Here is an 18,854-nt window from a genome sequence, read left to right as displayed (position 1 = left end):
TAAAGGTAGATGCTTGGTGAAAAGTTTTGCACAAGCATTGAAAACCAAATATAGCTTCTAATATAGAAAATTCTAACCCATATTGTTGGAGGTTTGGTTAAGGCTCAAGACAAACAAAGTGCCAGTTCTGGGCCTCATGCTAGTCAAGGTAAGGCTTCTTGAAAGAGGCATCCAAAAGGCTCATAAGGCATACGCCCTGCTTAGCCCTAATATGCCTTCAAGAGATGATTTATTGGCTGATTTGATGAAGGAGAGGCCTTTGGGTCTTAAGAGGAAATTGAAAAAGGAAAAAACATTCCATTAAGAAAAGAGGGAGGAGGGGAGAAAACATGGTGACTTTATGGTTTTTGTAAGGCAGTCATCATTAGTTTTGACTGTTAAGTCCTCTAATCATTATTTCTTTGATCTATTAGATGTAGGGACTTCATTAGTTTATCTCTTGTAATATGGGGCTCATCACCTCTTTTCCCCTGTTTCTAGCAGCTTAGAGAAGAAAAGAAGATGAAGAAGAGGAGTGCAAAAGGAGAATGAGAGAGAGAGATTTTGTGAACCTCTTGTAGCCTTGTTCCTAGAGTCTCTCTCCATTTGTCAATGCATGATAAAAGGGGAAGTGCTGATAGGGACATTATATGTGCATGCGTGCATATATACATGCATATGTGTGCGCATTTATATGTATCTTGCACCTTACTTCACTACTATGTGCCCCTTGCTTTGCGCCTTTTGCCTAAGCTCTAGGAGACCTTGTTGCCTTGCTCTTTGTCTTAAGCCTTTAACATCTTTGATCTCAGCTACTACAAATTGAATGTTGAATGAGGCTTTACTGGTTTACCCATTTTTGCATTGCTACTATTATATGATTGTCACCGACTTGCTCATCTAGATATTGGATACCACACACTTTTTTTTTTGGTTTGTTTTGTTTCAGGGGATATGGGGTTTGTAGAGTTTGAATCCTTGGAGGCAAGGACTAGGCCTACTAAACAAATAGTTGGTGGTGCAAAATTTTTCAACCTTAATACTTCATGTATTTCCACCCACATATAGAATGAAATAGACATTTGGATTTGTTATAATTTTCTATGAAACAGCAAATACAAATATTTTATAATGCCCTCTCTGTTCACTTCCATCGTGGTGTTGGGCTTGTTTTTTAAGGCAAGTCATCCCTAGTCACTTGTTGATTGAGTCATCAATCAAAGATCCCAAATCCATGTTGAGAGAGGCCCATTGAAGTTTGGAGGTTATCGATTGCTCAAAGAGCAATGGCCTGACCCATATTGTGCTACTTCTATAGTCATTAGGATGACCTATATGCATGTTTAAACAGAGGAAACAGGAAGCAATACAAACCATTAGTACAACTGGACAAGGAAATGAGCTTCACAAACTTGCTTTGTGCAACAAGGTACTTATGCCATTGTAGTTTTGCTATTTGGATGAAAAGTACTCCATCATGACTCAAGTCTTCAAGGTATGTCTTCCAAATAAAATCTAAACTTCAGCTTATAGCCAGCAATTTGGCTTTGCTTCCAAAATGGTTCTCTCTCATTGGCCAACTTTGAATAGCCACTACTATTAGCAATATGCTGATCTTGGGTCATTTGGCTCAAGATCTCTCCGGCGAACCTTCTGAGGTAGTAGTATGAACATGCGTGCTAATGCCTACCAGAAAGCTCAATCCTCTTAATGGGATATAAATGATTCCAAATCGAATGAATAGATTGTGTTATAAAGATTTTTTCTGAGTTGGTTGGGTAGGCAAGGACAGATGTTGATATTCATTGATGCCTTATCATTGTTGTTTTTCAGCATAAGGTCATCCATGTCTTCAAAATAACCAGCACAAGTAATGGACACTGGTGATAATGTTGCTTTGGGTGAGACTGGTCAACCTTCTTTAAAATTTCGTGAGCCTTTCAACATGAATTTGGAATGTCTAATTGACAATTGGATCAGTTTAGCTTATGGAAAACAATTTTTTGTTTGAAAGTTGTTTCTAAGTGGCACCATCCATGTATGTCTTCGAGAAGTTAACTTGCGGATAATATCAAATTTAATCGAGGAGTGGTTATAAAAACTATGTTTTGGATTGCCATTTTGGATAGATTTTATATGTAACTTTTGTGTGTGTGGGTATTTTGTATTTTAAGAGATCTGCTGATGTAGTTTATGTTTGAAATAGGTTTAACTTTACGTTATATTTAGCATTACTTTCACTTTTCCTATTTTTAGAAATAGAAAAATTCTATTTCTCCTTTTTTATTCTAAAAAAAAAGTTTAGTATAGTCAATTATTTTTATTTTTGTAAACAGTGAAACGAAAAAAGTACTAAAAAACCAGCCCCTCTTCCAATGACAAACCTCAGTAAGCTCTGCTGCCTTTTGCAGTCACCTCCTTTGCCTCAGTTGTTGGTGGTAGTGGTGGATGGGAGCAAGCAAACCATCATGAGTGGAGGTTAGGGTTTTGAAACAAGGAGTAGTTTGGAGTTCAAGTGAGGGAGGGTGGAGGGGATAGACGAGTGGGTATAGTTGTAGATGGTGGTAGTGGAGGCAATGATGACACTACTGGTAGTGATAGAGAGTATTGCATGGATCCAAATGGTATGGAGAAAGGGTTTTGAGTTCCAGGTTGTTGAAGAGGATGGGAAGAGGGGAAGGAGAGAGGACAGAGTGAAGGTAGTAATGGTGGTGGATGTATCAGCTACAATGGTGGTAATAGAGAGGAGGGCAGCAATCCGAATGTTATAGATAAAGGAATCGGTTTTAAGGGTTGGCTAAGAAGGAGGGGGGGGGGGGGGTTGAGGGTGGAGAATAGAGAGGGAAAGATAAAGGTGGCAGTGGTTGTGGTGGTGACCATGGTAAGTTAGCGGCGGTGATAGTACTAGAGAGTATGAGTGCGGGTATTTGGGTAGTGTGGAGAAGGGATCGGGGAGTTGGAGGAAGGGGGGCAGTTTTGCTAAAAGAACCTAAGATCCTTGTTTTATAAAAATGTGAAAGCAATACTTTCTTTCTTTTTTAAGAAATTTTGACAATAATTTTAAAATATAAAATAAAATACTGGTAAGAAACATGTTTTTTTTTTTTTATCTTGGTTTTTGTGTTTGTTTAAGAGACAGAACATAGGAAAATGTGATGACAAACATGCCCACAGTTGTTTACATTGTTTTGGGTTTTACTTTCAGTAATTTTGCTGTTTTTCTAGAAGAAGCTCAGTTTTTTAATTTTTCTTGTGATTTTTTTATTTAAGTTGGGTTTGTTTTCCTAGGGTATTTTTTAGCTCAGTTTTGAATAGGTTGATGCTTGCAAGTCCCATTGAGGTCTAGGATGGGCTGGACAAGGTTTCAAGTTATTAGGATTTCTTTGGATCGATTTTGATGGCTTTCTATGTTGGGTTCCATATAGATATGAAATTTGCTATTTTTAGAAAGTTTAAGAGTATTTGCTTCTTTTATTACTCTTTTCTTCGACCAATCTTAGACTCCTAGTTAATTAAGGAATCCCATTTTGTAATTGTGTTATGGCTCCAGCTATAAAAGGAGGAGATTATACAGTGTAAAAATTAAGTTTTTTGTAACAAATACCGAATAGATTATAACACTTCTCCTATCTATTAAGCATTTTGAGCATTGTAGCTCTTCTATCTTCTTTCCTCTACCTAGTTTTCTCTTGGCTCTCCGTTCTTCTACCTATCATACTCTCTTTCTCCAATTTTACCCCCCCTCCCCGTGCAAAAAAAAAAAAAAAAAGAAAAATCTTTCGCTTGTTTTGTTAGTTTGAGGTGTGAAATGAGTTCAAATTAGATCCAAAAATTATCTTGGCAATTTAACCTAGGTTCTATAGTTCCGCATGCTAAATGATCGAGCAGTCCAGTGCACGAGGCTCCTGCTATTGTGGGGTCTTTGGGAGGGGGGGGGGTGGTCAAATGTACATATCCATATCTTCGCATGTGGGGAGGTTGTTTCGCATTTTTAACTTGTGCCCTCCAGGTTAGAATGGAGTTAACTTACCATTTAGTGGAGGCTTACCCTAAAAGAATGGTGTCTTAATGCATGAGGTTCCCATTATTGTAGAGTTTAGGGAGGTTAGATGTATGCAGCCTTATTCCTACATGTGGAGAGGTTGTTTTCGTGTTTCAAACACTTAACACCTAGGTCACAATAGAGCAACCTTACCATTGCACCAAGGCTCACCTTCTGCGTGCAAATTGAATATGTAACCAAATTCTTGAATAAGTTATTTGGCAAGTCTATTCAAATCAGGAATACTCTAAATTGTTGTAGTTCATACTTCTTAATCAGATATGACATGTATTAAGGACTAAGATTAAAATAAAGGATAATGTTGCTCTAAAGGTGATCAACGAGCTTGTTCTCTTGGCTAACCAAAATTTCTCTTTTTCTTGTCAATTCTTTTTTGATTAATTATTTTTTAATTGCAAATGATGTCATTTGTTATCTTTGATGAATTCAATAATTTATAATTATTAGAGTGCATATCTTGATAGCGAGTTTCATTGAAAAAAAACAAATAAGATATTTTTCAAGCACCCCTTGCTTTTACGACCTTCATAATGTATATGTTGCTGCTCATCATCTAATTTCAAGCTAATTTGCGAATGGCATGGCGTCGGCCTGTAATAGACTAAGAAGTACCTTGGATATGTTTCTCAATTTTTCATTATATTAGTATCAAGCTTTCTGCTAGTATGCTCATTGAGGTTGAAGGCTTAGTTCCTAGCAAGTTGAATGATCATGATTTGCATGATCGAAATTTCAATGACACCAACTATCTATACTGATGCTTTTCCAATGTAGACAATTGTCTTCTTATGGGGTGATTGTGTCTCTGGCAAATTTGTGTTTCGTGATGCTTTTAGTAACACATGCATTTATGCATTGCAAAGCAAATTCATAATACAACTTCATAAGAAGAAAACATGGTTCCATTTTGTACCAATGCAGCGATAATCTTTGCATGAAGAATGTGTTAATTGCTTCAAAGTCATAATGTTGGAGAAAAGTTGTATGGACTTGGAATTTTGACAAGTTGAGCTTGACTAAGCTAGACCCCCCTTAAGCTTTGAACTTGAGCTGCTCATGAACAGCTCGTTTGTGATATCTAGTGAGAGCCTAAGATCCCTCAGTGCTTTCATATATAATTCAAACTAATTATTGTCGTTATATTTCAGTGTTGTAGTTGAAATATGTACTTGTAGATGTAAATTATATCACCTTAGTAATTATAATATAGAAATAGTTTTTTCATTAATAGTAATTAAAACTATGTTATATATTGTTTATTTATTTATTCATTCCTATTTCAATTTTAGTCAAGCCAAGCTCTAGTTTGGCTTATTTACTGATCAAGCAAGCAAATTGAGCTGATTTCAAGCTCAACATGAGCTGCTTTCAAGCTCAACATGAACTGCTCACAAACAGCTTGCTTGTTGGACAGCCCTATTATTAACTCTTCCTTGGAGCATGCTAAATGCTTAATGTTCCCATCATTTGTCTGCAATCTGCAGCTAAAGCTAGGTGGATAGGTTTAGGATGTAAAGCCTGTTTATATGGTATAGTGATTTCTCTCTCTTGCTCTCAAGAAATAAGCGAACTGTTTGGCAGCATCGCCCTCCTCTCCCTCCTCTCTTCTTCCAAATCTTACTTTTCACATGCAAATCCTAGAGGAACTGCAGCAGTTTTAATTACTGGTTGGTTATTTTTTTTGGCTAAATTACTGGTTGGTTATTGAAGGAGGCTGACAGTCTTTAGCTTAAAATTTTTCTACTTTATTTTTAGCATATATATTTGTAGAAAAATCAGATGAGCATCGTATCCAAGGTCTATGATTCCAACATATCTAAACCAAAACCATATCTACTTTTCATTCTTCTATTAATGAAGTCAAAGGTTAGGATTATGAGGCATAATTTTTATTGCGATGATTCATTCAAGCCCCTATCCAATTACTCGGAGTGTCAATGGAGGATGTTGAAACATGAAAATTATCATATGGTCCAAGTTTGTTGCTGTTTTAGGTGTCTGTTTGTTTATTTAAAGTCATAGTCCATTCCATAGGTTGCTTAGCCTTGATGTAACTTGGGCTTTGAGTTACTTGGCCTTCCTGTTGCTTGGATCCTAAGTCACCTTTTTTTAATGTATTCGGTTATTTGTTTCTTAAGTTTGGGTAGGCTATGCATATTGAGCTTATGGGATAGCCAAAGGGAGGCTTGAGATCATGTAATTTATGTGTTTGTGTCGTTAAGAAACAAAGTTGTTTCTTTCCTTTTATCCCTCCTCGCTCTCCTAGTCCTCTCTCCTGTCTCCCTTTCACTCTCTCCTCTCTCTCTATTGTCTTGTTTTCTCTGCTCTTTTCTTCTCTTTCCTCTCTATTTCCATGATAACAAGGGCATCCCCTAAGTTGTCCTGCATTAGTTTGGTATCAGAGCTAAAAGATCCTACCTTGTTCTTCCATTCTTTTCCTTCATCTTCTTTCTATTGCCTTTTTGTTTCCTTTTTTGTTTCCTTTCCTCTCTATCATGTTATCAAATAAAGAGTTATCTTTCAAAGTCGTTGTTCTTCATTGACATGTTAAATACAATGAGAAAGTTTTCGAGCAAACGCATGCTGACTTGACATCCATCAATAGTGATCTAGCATCAATAAATCTCTATTTTGAAAGCAATTGCTGCAGCTTTAGGCATTTGATCTGTAGCAATTCCATCATCACAAGCATGCATGCTTCAAGTTTCAAAGCAAATCTTTTTGGCGCAAGAAGCCAACATTGAGTTTCATGTGGAGCCTGCAATTGAAGCTTTATCATGTGAAAAGCCACCAATCCAAGATCCATCATGCAAAGATGCCGCTGTCAAATATTAGTTGATGATCCATCAGATGTCTCAAATGTGGTAGATCCAAGACCAGGATTAAGCAATATGAACATCCATTCCTTGTTGATTTTTTAGATCCATCAGCAATCAGCATCAAATGGAGGATCCATAGCTTCCTATGATCCTATCATTAATTGAAGGACACAAAACAACCAACTGATGGAGTGTTCATAACAAAGTTTTGTAAGTTGTCTACATCATCAAATCTTGAAGATTCACAGGTCAATCAAGCATCAAAGCAACATGAAGGACTCGAGGACAAGATTTGTGTAGCAGAAGTGTATGATGAGGTAACTTGGGCCTTAAGTTACTGGGCATTCAAGTCAATTGGGCCATGTCACCTTTTTTTTTTAAAGTATTGGGTTACTTGCTTCATAAGTTAGGGTAAGCTATATACATGGAGTGTAGGGGATTAGCTAAATGGAGGCTTGAATTGTGACTTTGTGAGTTTGTTTTGTGTTGAACAGAGTGGTTTCTTTCATCTTATCCCTCTCTTTATCTCTCTCTCTCCTATCACTTTCTCTTGTTTCCCTCTTATTCTCTTTTATTTCTCTATATTGTCTTCTTTTCTCTACTCTTCTCTACTCTCTCTTCTGTCTATTTCCATGATTTTCCTTTTGCGTCAGGCCCATCTATGCATAACAAGGTAACCCCCAAATTGTCCTGCATCATCTATAGGTAATCTTGGCTCCTCATTAATCCAGAATACAGCAATCATTGGATTTGATTTCTACCTGTACTTTTTAATTCTCAAATGGATGTTAGAACTGAATTTTTTTTCCAGGTCTAAAATAACATCCCAACCCCCGTGCAGGGAAGGGGTTAAGAGCCTAAACTCTAAACTCTATTGCCCTCAGGTAGTGTTGTACGGACACAAGCCCACATGCATAACACAGCAGGAGAAAAAGGAGATTTCGGGATACAAAATAAATATTATATTGTATAACAGAAAACATTAAATGACATTGTTTATTAAGGTCCTTCCAGTATGCATGTTTCTTGTCCTTCTTAATGGCTTAAGAATTTTAGAAAAAAATGACATTTTGCTAGGTTATTCTAATACCTATATTTTTGGTCAATCTTTAAGAATAGACAAAAGCACACTATTTACATTATTATAGTGGGCCAAACTCATTGATTAAGAGTTAAACTCTCTACCAATTTTTAGAAGTTGCAACTAAAATAATTGGTAAATATCGTAGTGTGTAATGCTTATCTGATTTAGATAGATACCCAACATGTATCTGGGAGATGGATGTGAGTGTCCATGTGACATAGACTTCAAGAAGTAACCCTTTCCTTTGTTTATGTAGGTAGAGAAAAACTATGCTTATATGATCATGTTCAATGAGTTCCTTTTGACCTGAAATTCATAAAGGAGATTTATTTTATTGCATAAACCTAGAGCTTTACCATCATATTCCTGCAAAAAAACAGATTTAGCAAACAATTAACACCTCTTAGAAGAAGAGCCCATAAAATGTCTCCTTTGTTATTGACATCCTGTTACCCACCAAGTTCTTATTGAAACTTCTGTTTTCCTTTTTTCTCCTCTATGTGTCATATATAATCATCAGTTACTGTTAGCAAGGTGTCTTTCTCCATCCATACAGATCCTCACAGATCTCTGAGTTTAAGTACACTAGATTTTTCTTTTGATATGACTATTTTGTCTCTACATTTCTATTAATACTCAAGTCACCTGTGTGATTAGTTCTGACATATTTAAATATCTGCTATAGTTTAAAATTCATGTTTGCTTGCTTCTGTTCAAGAAGGCATAATAACCTTTTAATGAGACTATTTGCCAGTGCAGGAGATGAAACGCCAGTGTGATGATAAAAGGTATGAAATTGACACAATTCACCCTTTGTTAATAGAGAGGATGCCATTTAATTTGGTATATCTTTTGCAGAGATTTGTATAAATTTATGCTGGCGGCACAAAGAGAAAAAGGAAGGTCAAAAATTGCCAAGGGTGAAAGTATTTCTCCACAGCAGTTGCAAGCAGCCCAAGAAGATTATCAGGAGGAGGCAACTCTTTTTGTATTTCGCTTAAAATCATTAAAGCAAGGGCAGTCCCGAAGTCTTTTGACACAGGCTGCTCGGCACCATGCTGCACAGGTGGTTTCTACTTTCAAATGCTGAAAATGTCTCTTGCCTGATGGGGAACTGATGTAGCATTTTTCCTGCTTTGTGGTTTGAATCAGTTAAATTTCTTTAGGAAAGGAGTTAAGTCTCTTGAGGTTGTTGAGCCACATGTCAAAGCAGTAGCTGAACAACAGCATATTGATTATCAGTTCAGTGGACTTGAGGATTACACAGATGATGATGAGGATGATAATAGTTATGATGGCAATGATGATGGGGAGTTGAGTTCTGACTATGGCCAAAATGACCATGGTCAAGATCATGTTTCTGTATCTAGAAACTCGATGGAGGTAAGAAGATACCTGGTTAATCTGGGGTCTGATCTAGTTATCATGTCAATATAAGTATCTGTTTTATTAGTGTTTATTTCTCATTTCAGTTTAGTTCAAACCCTGCATGACTGACTTGAGATAGCATAGACAGTTTTTGCTTAGATATGTGTGTGTGTGTGTGTGTCTGTACACAATATATGGATTTCTTTTTGGAGGGCATCAGAGAGAGTCCAATTCGTATTAGTGCAAGATATTTGATAAATTATGTACATTTATAACTCACACCATTAATCATGTTTACAACTTGTTATTTGCCTTAAAACCAATTAGATGTTTTGGACATATGCTACTTATATGTCACATGGACTCAAAATGGATTATACCAATAAAATTAGTGTATCAAGATGCATGATAAGCCATATAAATGAATAACCCACACCATAAGTCATGACCTACACATCTTAATCGACATGGACCACAGTCCAATGAAAACAGTAAATTAAATTACAATTTTTACTGTTAATTGTACAACCCAAAATATTTATATCTTTTATTGTTTCATATTTGAAATTGGCTAGTTCATGATTCGGAAAGTAGATTATCAATTTAGATGTCCTTATTTGGTATTTTGCACTAATGGAATTTGGGTTAAATCCTACCTGCTAGACTTATTGTTCAACACTTCAACTCATTTTGTATTGCCTGGAAGTAAACAAGAAACAGAATTCATTACCTGAAACATGCACCATGAAAGAAAATTGCTTTAGCTAGGTATAATTTTAATGTACTGGGGCAGCATGTAATACAACACAACTGGTAGCAGTAACACCTCCCAAAATATTCAATATGAGATGATGTACTGTTTGAGCTACTTAACATGAGCATAAATCCAAACTAATGTTTTTTGCTTCTTCTTTCATTCAGGATCTTTTTCTTGGAGAAAAGAAATGTTTGATTTGATCCATCCATGTTTCTTTGCCTATCTTTTACATTCTCATCATGTTGCAGTCCACAATTGTGTTGATGCAAAATAAGATTGCATGGCATACAATCTCAGTTGGTATTTTCTCCTCATGCCTAATGAAGAAGCAATTTAAAAATGAGTGCATGATCTTATGTATCAGTCAAGTTAATAATGGTTGGGCAGTAAAGAGGGAATATCAGCATAAGACAGGCATAGCTGAGATAATTCTAATTGGTTATTTGAGGTAAATTTGGGTGGTGTTAAGTTGCAAATAAGTTTCACAAGCTGGTTAGTACCAACAATAGTTTATAAAGCAAGGGAAATAATTGGAGAATATTTGTTTTATACAAGGTCTGCCGTACCGGTCCGTACCGGCCGGTATGGATCGGTACGGACCGGTTCGGCCTGGGACCGGTGCCGGATCAGCGTAGAATCCGGTACCGGGAGCTTATCGTTGGAGAATCGGTACGGGACCGGTAGGGGACCAGTATGTGGAACCCCAAAATCTGGCCATTCAACGGGACCGGTACCATACCAGTCTAGGCCGCCACCGGTACGCCGACCGGTACTGGTATGGCGGATCTTGGTTTTATATGTAGTGTAGGCTGGAATTGCTGCCCTGGTGGATAGTGCCCCTTTTGTCTAACAGGTTTTTGTCAGCATAAGACATGCATAATGAGTTAATTATAATATGTTACTTTGTGGTAAATCTGGGTGGCGTTGAGTTGCAAAAATAAGTTAAGCTTGTTAATAGCAACCATATTAATAAAGTGAGAAAAATTATTTAAGATTATTTGTTTTATATGTAGCGTTGGGCGGAATTGTTGCCCTGCTGGAGAGTGCACCTTTAGTCTAACAGGATTTTGAAAGATGTGGGAAATACTACACGAGACTTTGTATGGAGGTAGAGAGAACTCCTCTCACTTCATATGACTTGGCCTTCGTTAAACAATCTAATGTATCTGGGCATGACTAATCGTATAAATCTTATACTTTTTTCTCATTAAATGAGGATAATTAATACCCCATTGCATTATAATAAAATGGGGGAATAAGTAGATATATTATATAGAACTTGCTCCAGAGTTTTTTTGACTGAAGCTATTGAATGCTAATTTGCTCTCGAGCAGTTGAAACTTGATTTTGGTAAGAGCATAACTTGAGTCATTTTCAAGAGAATCTAAACTTACTGGTGAGGACAGAAACTAGACTTATGCTCTTATCTATTTGGTCAAAGGAATTACTAGTAGGCTAACGAGTGTACTCAATAAACTTTCATTTCTTGGTCTTAGAGAGGAAAAATAGCTAATTTAGGCCTATAGGTCCCAGGAACAACATGGCTGGAGATAATTAGGGTTGAAAATTAACTGAAAAGGTCTGCCTATATCACTTGGTATGCAAAGATGATTACACATGAGAAGAGAAAAGGAAAACGAGTGTAATCAAGGTACTAAAGCTGTTCCCTAGTAAATAGGAGACTCCTATGTGAGCTGTTTTCCTTATTATTGTTCTATGATATGTCCTTAAAGTGGTTACAAAATTTATATGAAGTGTCAATAACTTGTATATTAGACATTTGACCTTTTCTAAGTAGGATATGTCACTGCCAAATTAAATTTAGTTACACGTACTTTATCCCATCTACTATCCATCGGATGCCTTCTTTTTTTCCCCTCTTTTCTGGGTGAAAAACAAAGACCTACAAGGGGTATAATGATGTCTAGGTCATATAGCCTTAGAGTCCATAATTGGCTCCCAATTTCTCACTTCTAAGTTTTTAATAAAATTCTGGTTATATTTCTCAATTGATGGCACAGCACTATTCTGGAAAATGGCCCTGTGCTTTTAATTAGGTATGTTCGTGTTGTTACTATCATAGATATTTTATTTGATATGTCCATGTTATCATTTTTATCTATTTCTACACTTTTTGAATGTTTTAAATATTATAATCTCCAAGAACTCCTTTCTTATTACGGGTTGGTGCTTGATTAATGGATGATGCATTTGTTCACACTTATCACTCTCATTTCATAGAACCTAATGCTATTGTTTTTCATTGACATTCAGTTAGAACAACTGGATCAAACGAATGCCCCAGCATCAACTACTGAAACTGCACAGGTGACGCTTCGTAGATCCTTTAAATGCAATGTGGATTGGTCCTTATGATTCTTGTCAGCACTGATTGTCATATGTTTATACCCTAAAATCCAGCTAGCATGGCCCTTTTTAACAAACCACCACCTTCTAATAGGAGTTCTAGTAGTCTTCTTGGTATAAAGCATCTGATATTAAATTTCATTTTCGTCATATGTTTTTGAATTTCCCCCTGGTGGTATGGTCTATCTAAACACGTTGCTGTTTAATTGTAAGAAGCTGATTTGATATATCTATTACACCAAGTAAAATGCCATTTGTGCGTAAAAAGAAACTTAATTCTCAGTTTCATTTAATCTCATTTTTACTCAGAAGTAATCTCAAACAAGTTGAAAAGTGAAGTTGTAATTGTATACTTTTGACATCTAAATATGTAATTTGGGTTGGCAATTTGGACGGGTCAAGTTGAGTTTGGTTTCGGTCGAACTTTTGTTGCTTTAGAAGAGCTTAACTCAAACAAACTTGGGTTTGATAGTATTGAAATGTTTTGGTACTGGTTACTGTAGCAGTCTTGACCAGTACAACATGCTACTGAATCGTATCATACCAACACTTGGTACGATAATGAGTGTCGGTCCGACACCAGTACAACATTTTTTGACTTTTTTTATTTTTTATTTTTAGGATTATTGTAATGTTTATGAATGTTTAAATTATAATGTTAAGGGTATGCTAATGTCATTTTGTATCATATTGGTTCGGACACACCATATGATTGCTTAATGGATTCAATTGTAATAATTAACATAGATAATGGATATTTTTGATCTTTAAAATACATATATCATTATTGATTTAAATTACAAAATATGCACCGACATTTAGTTCCTCATAGAGTGTTTGCCACACATCGACATCAGGATCTCGTTCAAAGTTAGGTCCTAGGATTTGACTCCAATCTAGATATTGTGCTCGCTCTTCCATTCTGTAATCTGTGCCTCTTGGATAGGCACCCTAATAATCATTTATTTAATATTGGGTTAGCTATCCAATTTTAAGGAAAAATCAAGGCATCAAAATTTGGCCTATAATTTGGCCTAAAATTTGCTTGTCACAACCACCTGCGCACCAAAACTAGAGGAACCCTCTCTAAAAGCTTGTCTATGAAGCGTGCATAACATATTATATTATATATCTGCTTGAATTAACAAAACAATATTCCCAAGTTGCATTAAAATTGACTTACCTCCTCTAGACATTTGGCAACAATTACTGGATTAGGCTTCATCCTATACATGACATTACACAGGGCAATCATCAGTTCCTTATCTAGGGAAGCACTATGTTGGACTTTTGCATTGAGGTAGTAGCAAGGTCCACCTTGCAGTACTGGAGTTGGTATCGATCGGCCGACGGTAAGGTTTGGTACGCCCCTATGTCATTCCGTGCTAGGCTTGTATTGACACAACAGAGAGGGCAAGGGAGTGGGAGAGGGAGAACGGGAGAGAAAAAGAGAGGGGGAGGAAAGGAGAGGGAGAGGGAGGGATGGCCGCCGAAGGCCTTCGGAGGGCGCCGAAGGTTCCTCGAAGTGTCGGAGCAAGGGCTCCACCCTCCGGATCCCTATTTCGTTCCGTCGAAGCTCATTTTTTTATTTTAAAAATTTTAAGTGAAGTCGACAAGGGGTTTGCCGACTTCATTTAAAATTTTTAAAATAAAAAAAGGCCCAAATTTTACGTGAAGTCGGCAAATTCTTGTTGTCTTCACTTAAAATTTTTCAAATAAAAAAGGGATCCCCGATGGACTCCTATTTCGAACAATTAGGGGTTCGGATGGCGGAGCCCTTGCTCCGGCCCTTTGGGTCCCCTCCGACGCTCTTCGGAGGCCTCCGACGGACCTCCCTCCCTCTCCCTCTCTCTGTTTTCCTCTCTTTTCTTCTCCCTCTCCCATCTGCCGGTTTACCGTTTTGAATGCCGGAACCGTCCCGTTCCTCTGCCGGCATGGCTCGGTACATTCCGAACCGAGCGGTTCGGAACGGTTCTACATTTCTTGGGTAGTAGGCTCCCACGACATATAATTGATTTAATTAACAAACAAATGATTGAACAGTTATATTTTACGATAATAAACAAATATTAAGGATTACGCTTGGATTACCTACTAGATGCAACTTCTTGGCCACTTGGTAATCTGACCTCTATTCAACAATATACTCATCAGCATATTTCGATTTGCCTGCTTGATCTCGGCCTTGACATTGATTATCATATGGTATAAGGAGCTCATATGAGGGTATCTCTCACTATCCATGGCCTTAAACACTCGATATAGTGGTGTGTGCCTTAACACTCGATATAGTGGTGTGTGCCTTAACTATTCTCTGAGTCGGCTTCCAAAATTGCTGGCTTGTCATTAAGCCCTATATATGGCACCCTTTCATGCCACTACAGGCATATCTACTCTCTACCACTCGATACTCGCAAACATTTGATACAAGCCTGTTGTTTTCTCAAAGTGCATCGCGAAGTAGGCGACTGCTAGCCTCAATATCTCACCCCCGATATGCTTCATCGTCAAAACCAAAACCTATGTGCAATTTATATGAATTTTATAATAGTTTAGGCTGTCTTTAGCACCTGCTTTAGCTTGCGGATCTTGCCAATATCTATTAGCATCGGGTCGATGCAATGTGTAGCACATAAGGTCCAGAAAATGACCTCCTGATCATCAGAATATGTATTATGGTCCATTATCAGTAATCACTTGTAAGACATGCTGCTTGCCTATCTAATCAATTACCTGCTCCATGTCGAGGATATACTAGGCATCGTGCGCCTTCTCAAAAGTATCAACTAACTTATGAAAGAATGTTTTCTTATCACAATATGTCAAGAAAAATTCATAATGTTTCTTGCCGGGCCTTGTCCAACCATTACATATCAATGTCGCACCATCTCTGCATGTCCTTTTCCTTATCATTAACCAGTATAGAATCCTCCGTTGCTTTAGGTCCTTTATCGACAACTCTCACTGACTGGCTCCTCGTGTAGTCTGGATTTATTCTAGCAGACTCGGAACCAAAATCCCCCTCGTACTGTGAGGGGGGCCTTAATCGCCCCAACCTAAGCAGTTTCGCTCGGTTAAGACTGGTTTTGGGCCTTGGGGCCCTTTATTGACCCGAACAACTGAACCGACCGGTGCGATGTCAGTCTGGATTGGTTCAGCGATCCTTCATTGAGAAGATACAGACCGATATCCCTTGGCTTTAAGTACCTACCTATACCAACAAATATTGGGCATACGAACTAGGTACGATGTTGGTACCATATAGGGGCTCAATGCCCCCGTTATTGACACATGGTATAGATGTTGGGCTAAACTAGTGGTGTATCATGTGTCAATGTAGGGGAATATTGTGTTGTACCTTCTTGCTTGTCATGATGGAAACATGCATTTCTCTTGATAGACTTGATCTCGAGAGTTTGCTTAGTAAATAAAACTATAGAATAGGTGCATGATTTGCCTCGAGCATTATCTTGTTCTTGCGGGCTAGGGTGATATATGATTAGAGTAATTGCCCCTAAATTTTTTCCAACAAGATTCCTTTAATAGCTGAGCTTGTCTTCTGCCCTTCGCAAGGATAAAGGAAACTCTATATGAGCCTTAGTCATGGCAGATTGCAAAAATTTTCAGGTAAAATTTTTTTAAAATATCTCAGAGTTCTTTTCCTGTCCCAAGGTCTTTTTCTATATCAGCTTGTTTTACAATAACTTGGTTGCCTTGTCCTTCAATTATTCATGCTCTCACGAGGTTTATCTACAATCATTCAGTGTGCTTATTAATTTGCACTACTAGTGGCTTGGTTGGTTGATTTCCAAGGCCCTTTAAAGAGGGCATTTGTTGTCTCATGTTAAATCCTTGAGCTGAATTATAGTGAGTGGGAAAACTACCAGTTAGTCTTTGCAATGTACAATACGGAGCAGTGCTGAAAGCATGCCTTATAGGAAATATATTAGTTGGAAGGTTCACTAAATATCATCATCTGTATTTATTGTTCGTGCACAGCAGGAGGGGTAAGAGAATCATGGATGCTAGAATCTTAAACCAATTGTACATGACTGGGGACAAACATTGCCAACAGATTTGACCCTTCAGGTAGAAGACTATCAACCATCATGAGGTTACAGTTCAAGTGTTCGATTAGCAAACATTACTTCTAGTCAGAAATATAAAATTCCTCTAAGTAACATCATGACTGGTAAGAATTGCTGGTTCTAGAATCTTCTGGGTTCTCTCATGTTTTCTGTAATGTTGTCAAAGATCTGCACCACACTGACCCTGCAAGTCTCTCTCATTTCTCTAGTTTAGTGATTTTTTCGAAAAAAATGTATAAGTGTTAATTAAAGTATTCCATTATTGCCATTTCTCTTGTAAGAAAAAAAAATTAATAATAAAGGGCGTCCTAGTGCATGAGGCTCCCACCACTGTGGGATCTAGGTAGGGTTAGATGTTTGCAGCTTTACCCCTCCATACGGAGAGGCTGTTTCCACGTTTCCAACCCATGTCTTCTAGGTCACAGTGGAGTATCCTTACCATTGCACCAAGGTCCACACTCAAATTTTTTAATCATAATATTTAAAAATTTAGAGACTCCATACCATTATGTTTAGCTTATTGCTGTAATTTAGGTCTGTTATTACTTATTATTACATAAAAAAATCCAGCATTTTTCTTTCTCTTTTGAGATTTATACCCTATTTTTCTTTTGCAGGAAAATCTTGACTGGAGCCAAGCAGAAACTCCATTCAGCAGGGGACCTTGGTCTGTTAGCCTATCAGCACCACTTTTAGCTGATAAGAAGTTTGAACCATCTGAAAGGATAAAACAAATGCAGCCTTCATCAACAAGGAAGTTTAACACTTATGTTCTGCCCACACCAGTTGACGTGAAAACCTCAGATTTAACAGGCTCAGGTACTTCAGTTTCTGCACCTCGGCTGGAAAGAAAGGGTGGCTGGCCCACACAGCTGTGGCATTCGTCACCATTGCAGCCAAACATGCTTGTGAAAGAATTCAGAGATGATGAGCAGTCAAGCCCCACCAGATTGCCTAAAGCACATTCAGTAATTAAAGAAAGCAACACTAGTAGTGGCCCCATTAAAATGCCCCCTCCTTTGAGTGGGGGGTTCTCATTGCCACAGGTAAATCCAGTCAATGCTTTGGACTCTAAAAAGATAAAGAGACAAGCTTACTCCGGTCCATTGACAAGTAAAGCATGGTCTGGTAAGCCCGCAATTTTTGCAACCGATTCCACATCATCAGTGGATTATCATCCTGCAACTTCTGCAAAGCCAACACATATTCCCACATCTCAGCCATCTACATCTCAAAAACTGTCCTCTAGTGCCTCACCACCTCCTATACCATCACCAAAAATTAATGAACTTCATGAGCTTCCAAGACCTCCAAACAGTTCAGTGAAACCTACAAGACTGTCTGGTTTGATTGGACATTCAGCTCCTTTGGTATCCAAAGGTCAAGAGCTTCAGGCCACAATCAAATTGCCATTGATTGCATCACGCACAGCATCACCACTACCAACACCGCCTGGGGTTATGACTCGCAGTTTTTCTATACCCTCTAATAGTACAAGAACACCAACAACACCAATGCTAACAGTTGCCAAGATATTGGAGCCTCCTCAAAATGAAAGCAGAACTGCAGATGTATTTTCACCTCCTCTGACACCATTATCTTTGATGAATGTACAAACTGTGTCAACAATTTCAGAATCAGTAGATCAAGCCACAAAAACAAAAGGTAACTCAGAGATACTAAATAACAAATGCGATATTATGCAATCATTTTTAGTTATTTAGCTTGCTGATTACTTTGTTTAGCAGTGGTTCAACTAAAGTGACTGCTTGCTAAGTGCTGTATTATGATGTTTTTGTTACTATAAGCCCTGTAAACGGTTTGATAAAATATTTTTTTTTTTGATGGGCTTAATTTCTTTTATCTACTCTTGAAGTAGTTGGTTTTGAAGTTACTTTTTTGTATGTGGTTAATAATATAATAATGTAACAAATGACATACAGGCAACATTTGTAGATAGGAACTCATATTTAAAGCTTAGTGGTCCTTATCCCTGTTTCTTTTGTTTCTTCTTGGGTCATGTTAATACTTTGTAAGTTGTGTATTTTCCAATGGGCAATGCCAACAAGATCTGCAAGTGCTTTTGGTTGGGCATTATTCCTCCATTAAAGAGCCTAAGATGAAACAAGGTTTCTGAATCTTAAGAATTCCACAGAGAGCCACTTAATTGTAGAAGTTTCCTTTCCAAATGAAAAGGAAATTTTGGAGGCTTCAGCATAGTTGTGATGTTATGCCATAATATAAATTCTTCTATAATAAGGTGTTTATGTGTTTGAAAATATGATTGCAATTTGTCCAAAATATGCTTTCCTTGATTTGCTTGTTTTGT

General features: G+C 37.5%; 1 protein-coding gene across 3 annotated transcripts in view; it reads left to right on the top strand.

Annotated features, from left to right (window-relative positions):
* The window catches only part of LOC103707827 (uncharacterized protein At2g33490-like), a 39,138-nt gene that overhangs the window by 15,581 nt on the left and 4,703 nt on the right, over nt 1–18,854 (top strand). For 2 of the 3 annotated variants that reach the window (XM_026804920.2, XM_026804919.2), the window contains exons 6-10: nt 8,705–8,733; nt 8,804–9,011; nt 9,098–9,328; nt 12,345–12,398; nt 17,143–18,190. In XM_026804920.2, the coding sequence (XP_026660721.1) occupies nt 8,705–8,733; nt 8,804–9,011; nt 9,098–9,328; nt 12,345–12,398; nt 17,143–18,190 (1,570 nt within the window). The remainder of the gene's footprint in view (nt 1–8,704; nt 8,734–8,803; nt 9,012–9,097; nt 9,329–12,344; nt 12,399–17,142; nt 18,191–18,854) is intronic. The other variant, XM_026804921.2, reaches the window with a different exon arrangement.

This window comes from Phoenix dactylifera, chromosome 7 (genome assembly GCF_009389715.1).
Source record: "Phoenix dactylifera cultivar Barhee BC4 chromosome 7, palm_55x_up_171113_PBpolish2nd_filt_p, whole genome shotgun sequence".
Classification (NCBI taxonomy): domain Eukaryota; kingdom Viridiplantae; phylum Streptophyta; class Magnoliopsida; order Arecales; family Arecaceae; genus Phoenix; species Phoenix dactylifera.
Note: the sequence above shows the minus strand (reverse complement) of the source record. Positions and strands in the feature narration are given on the sequence as shown.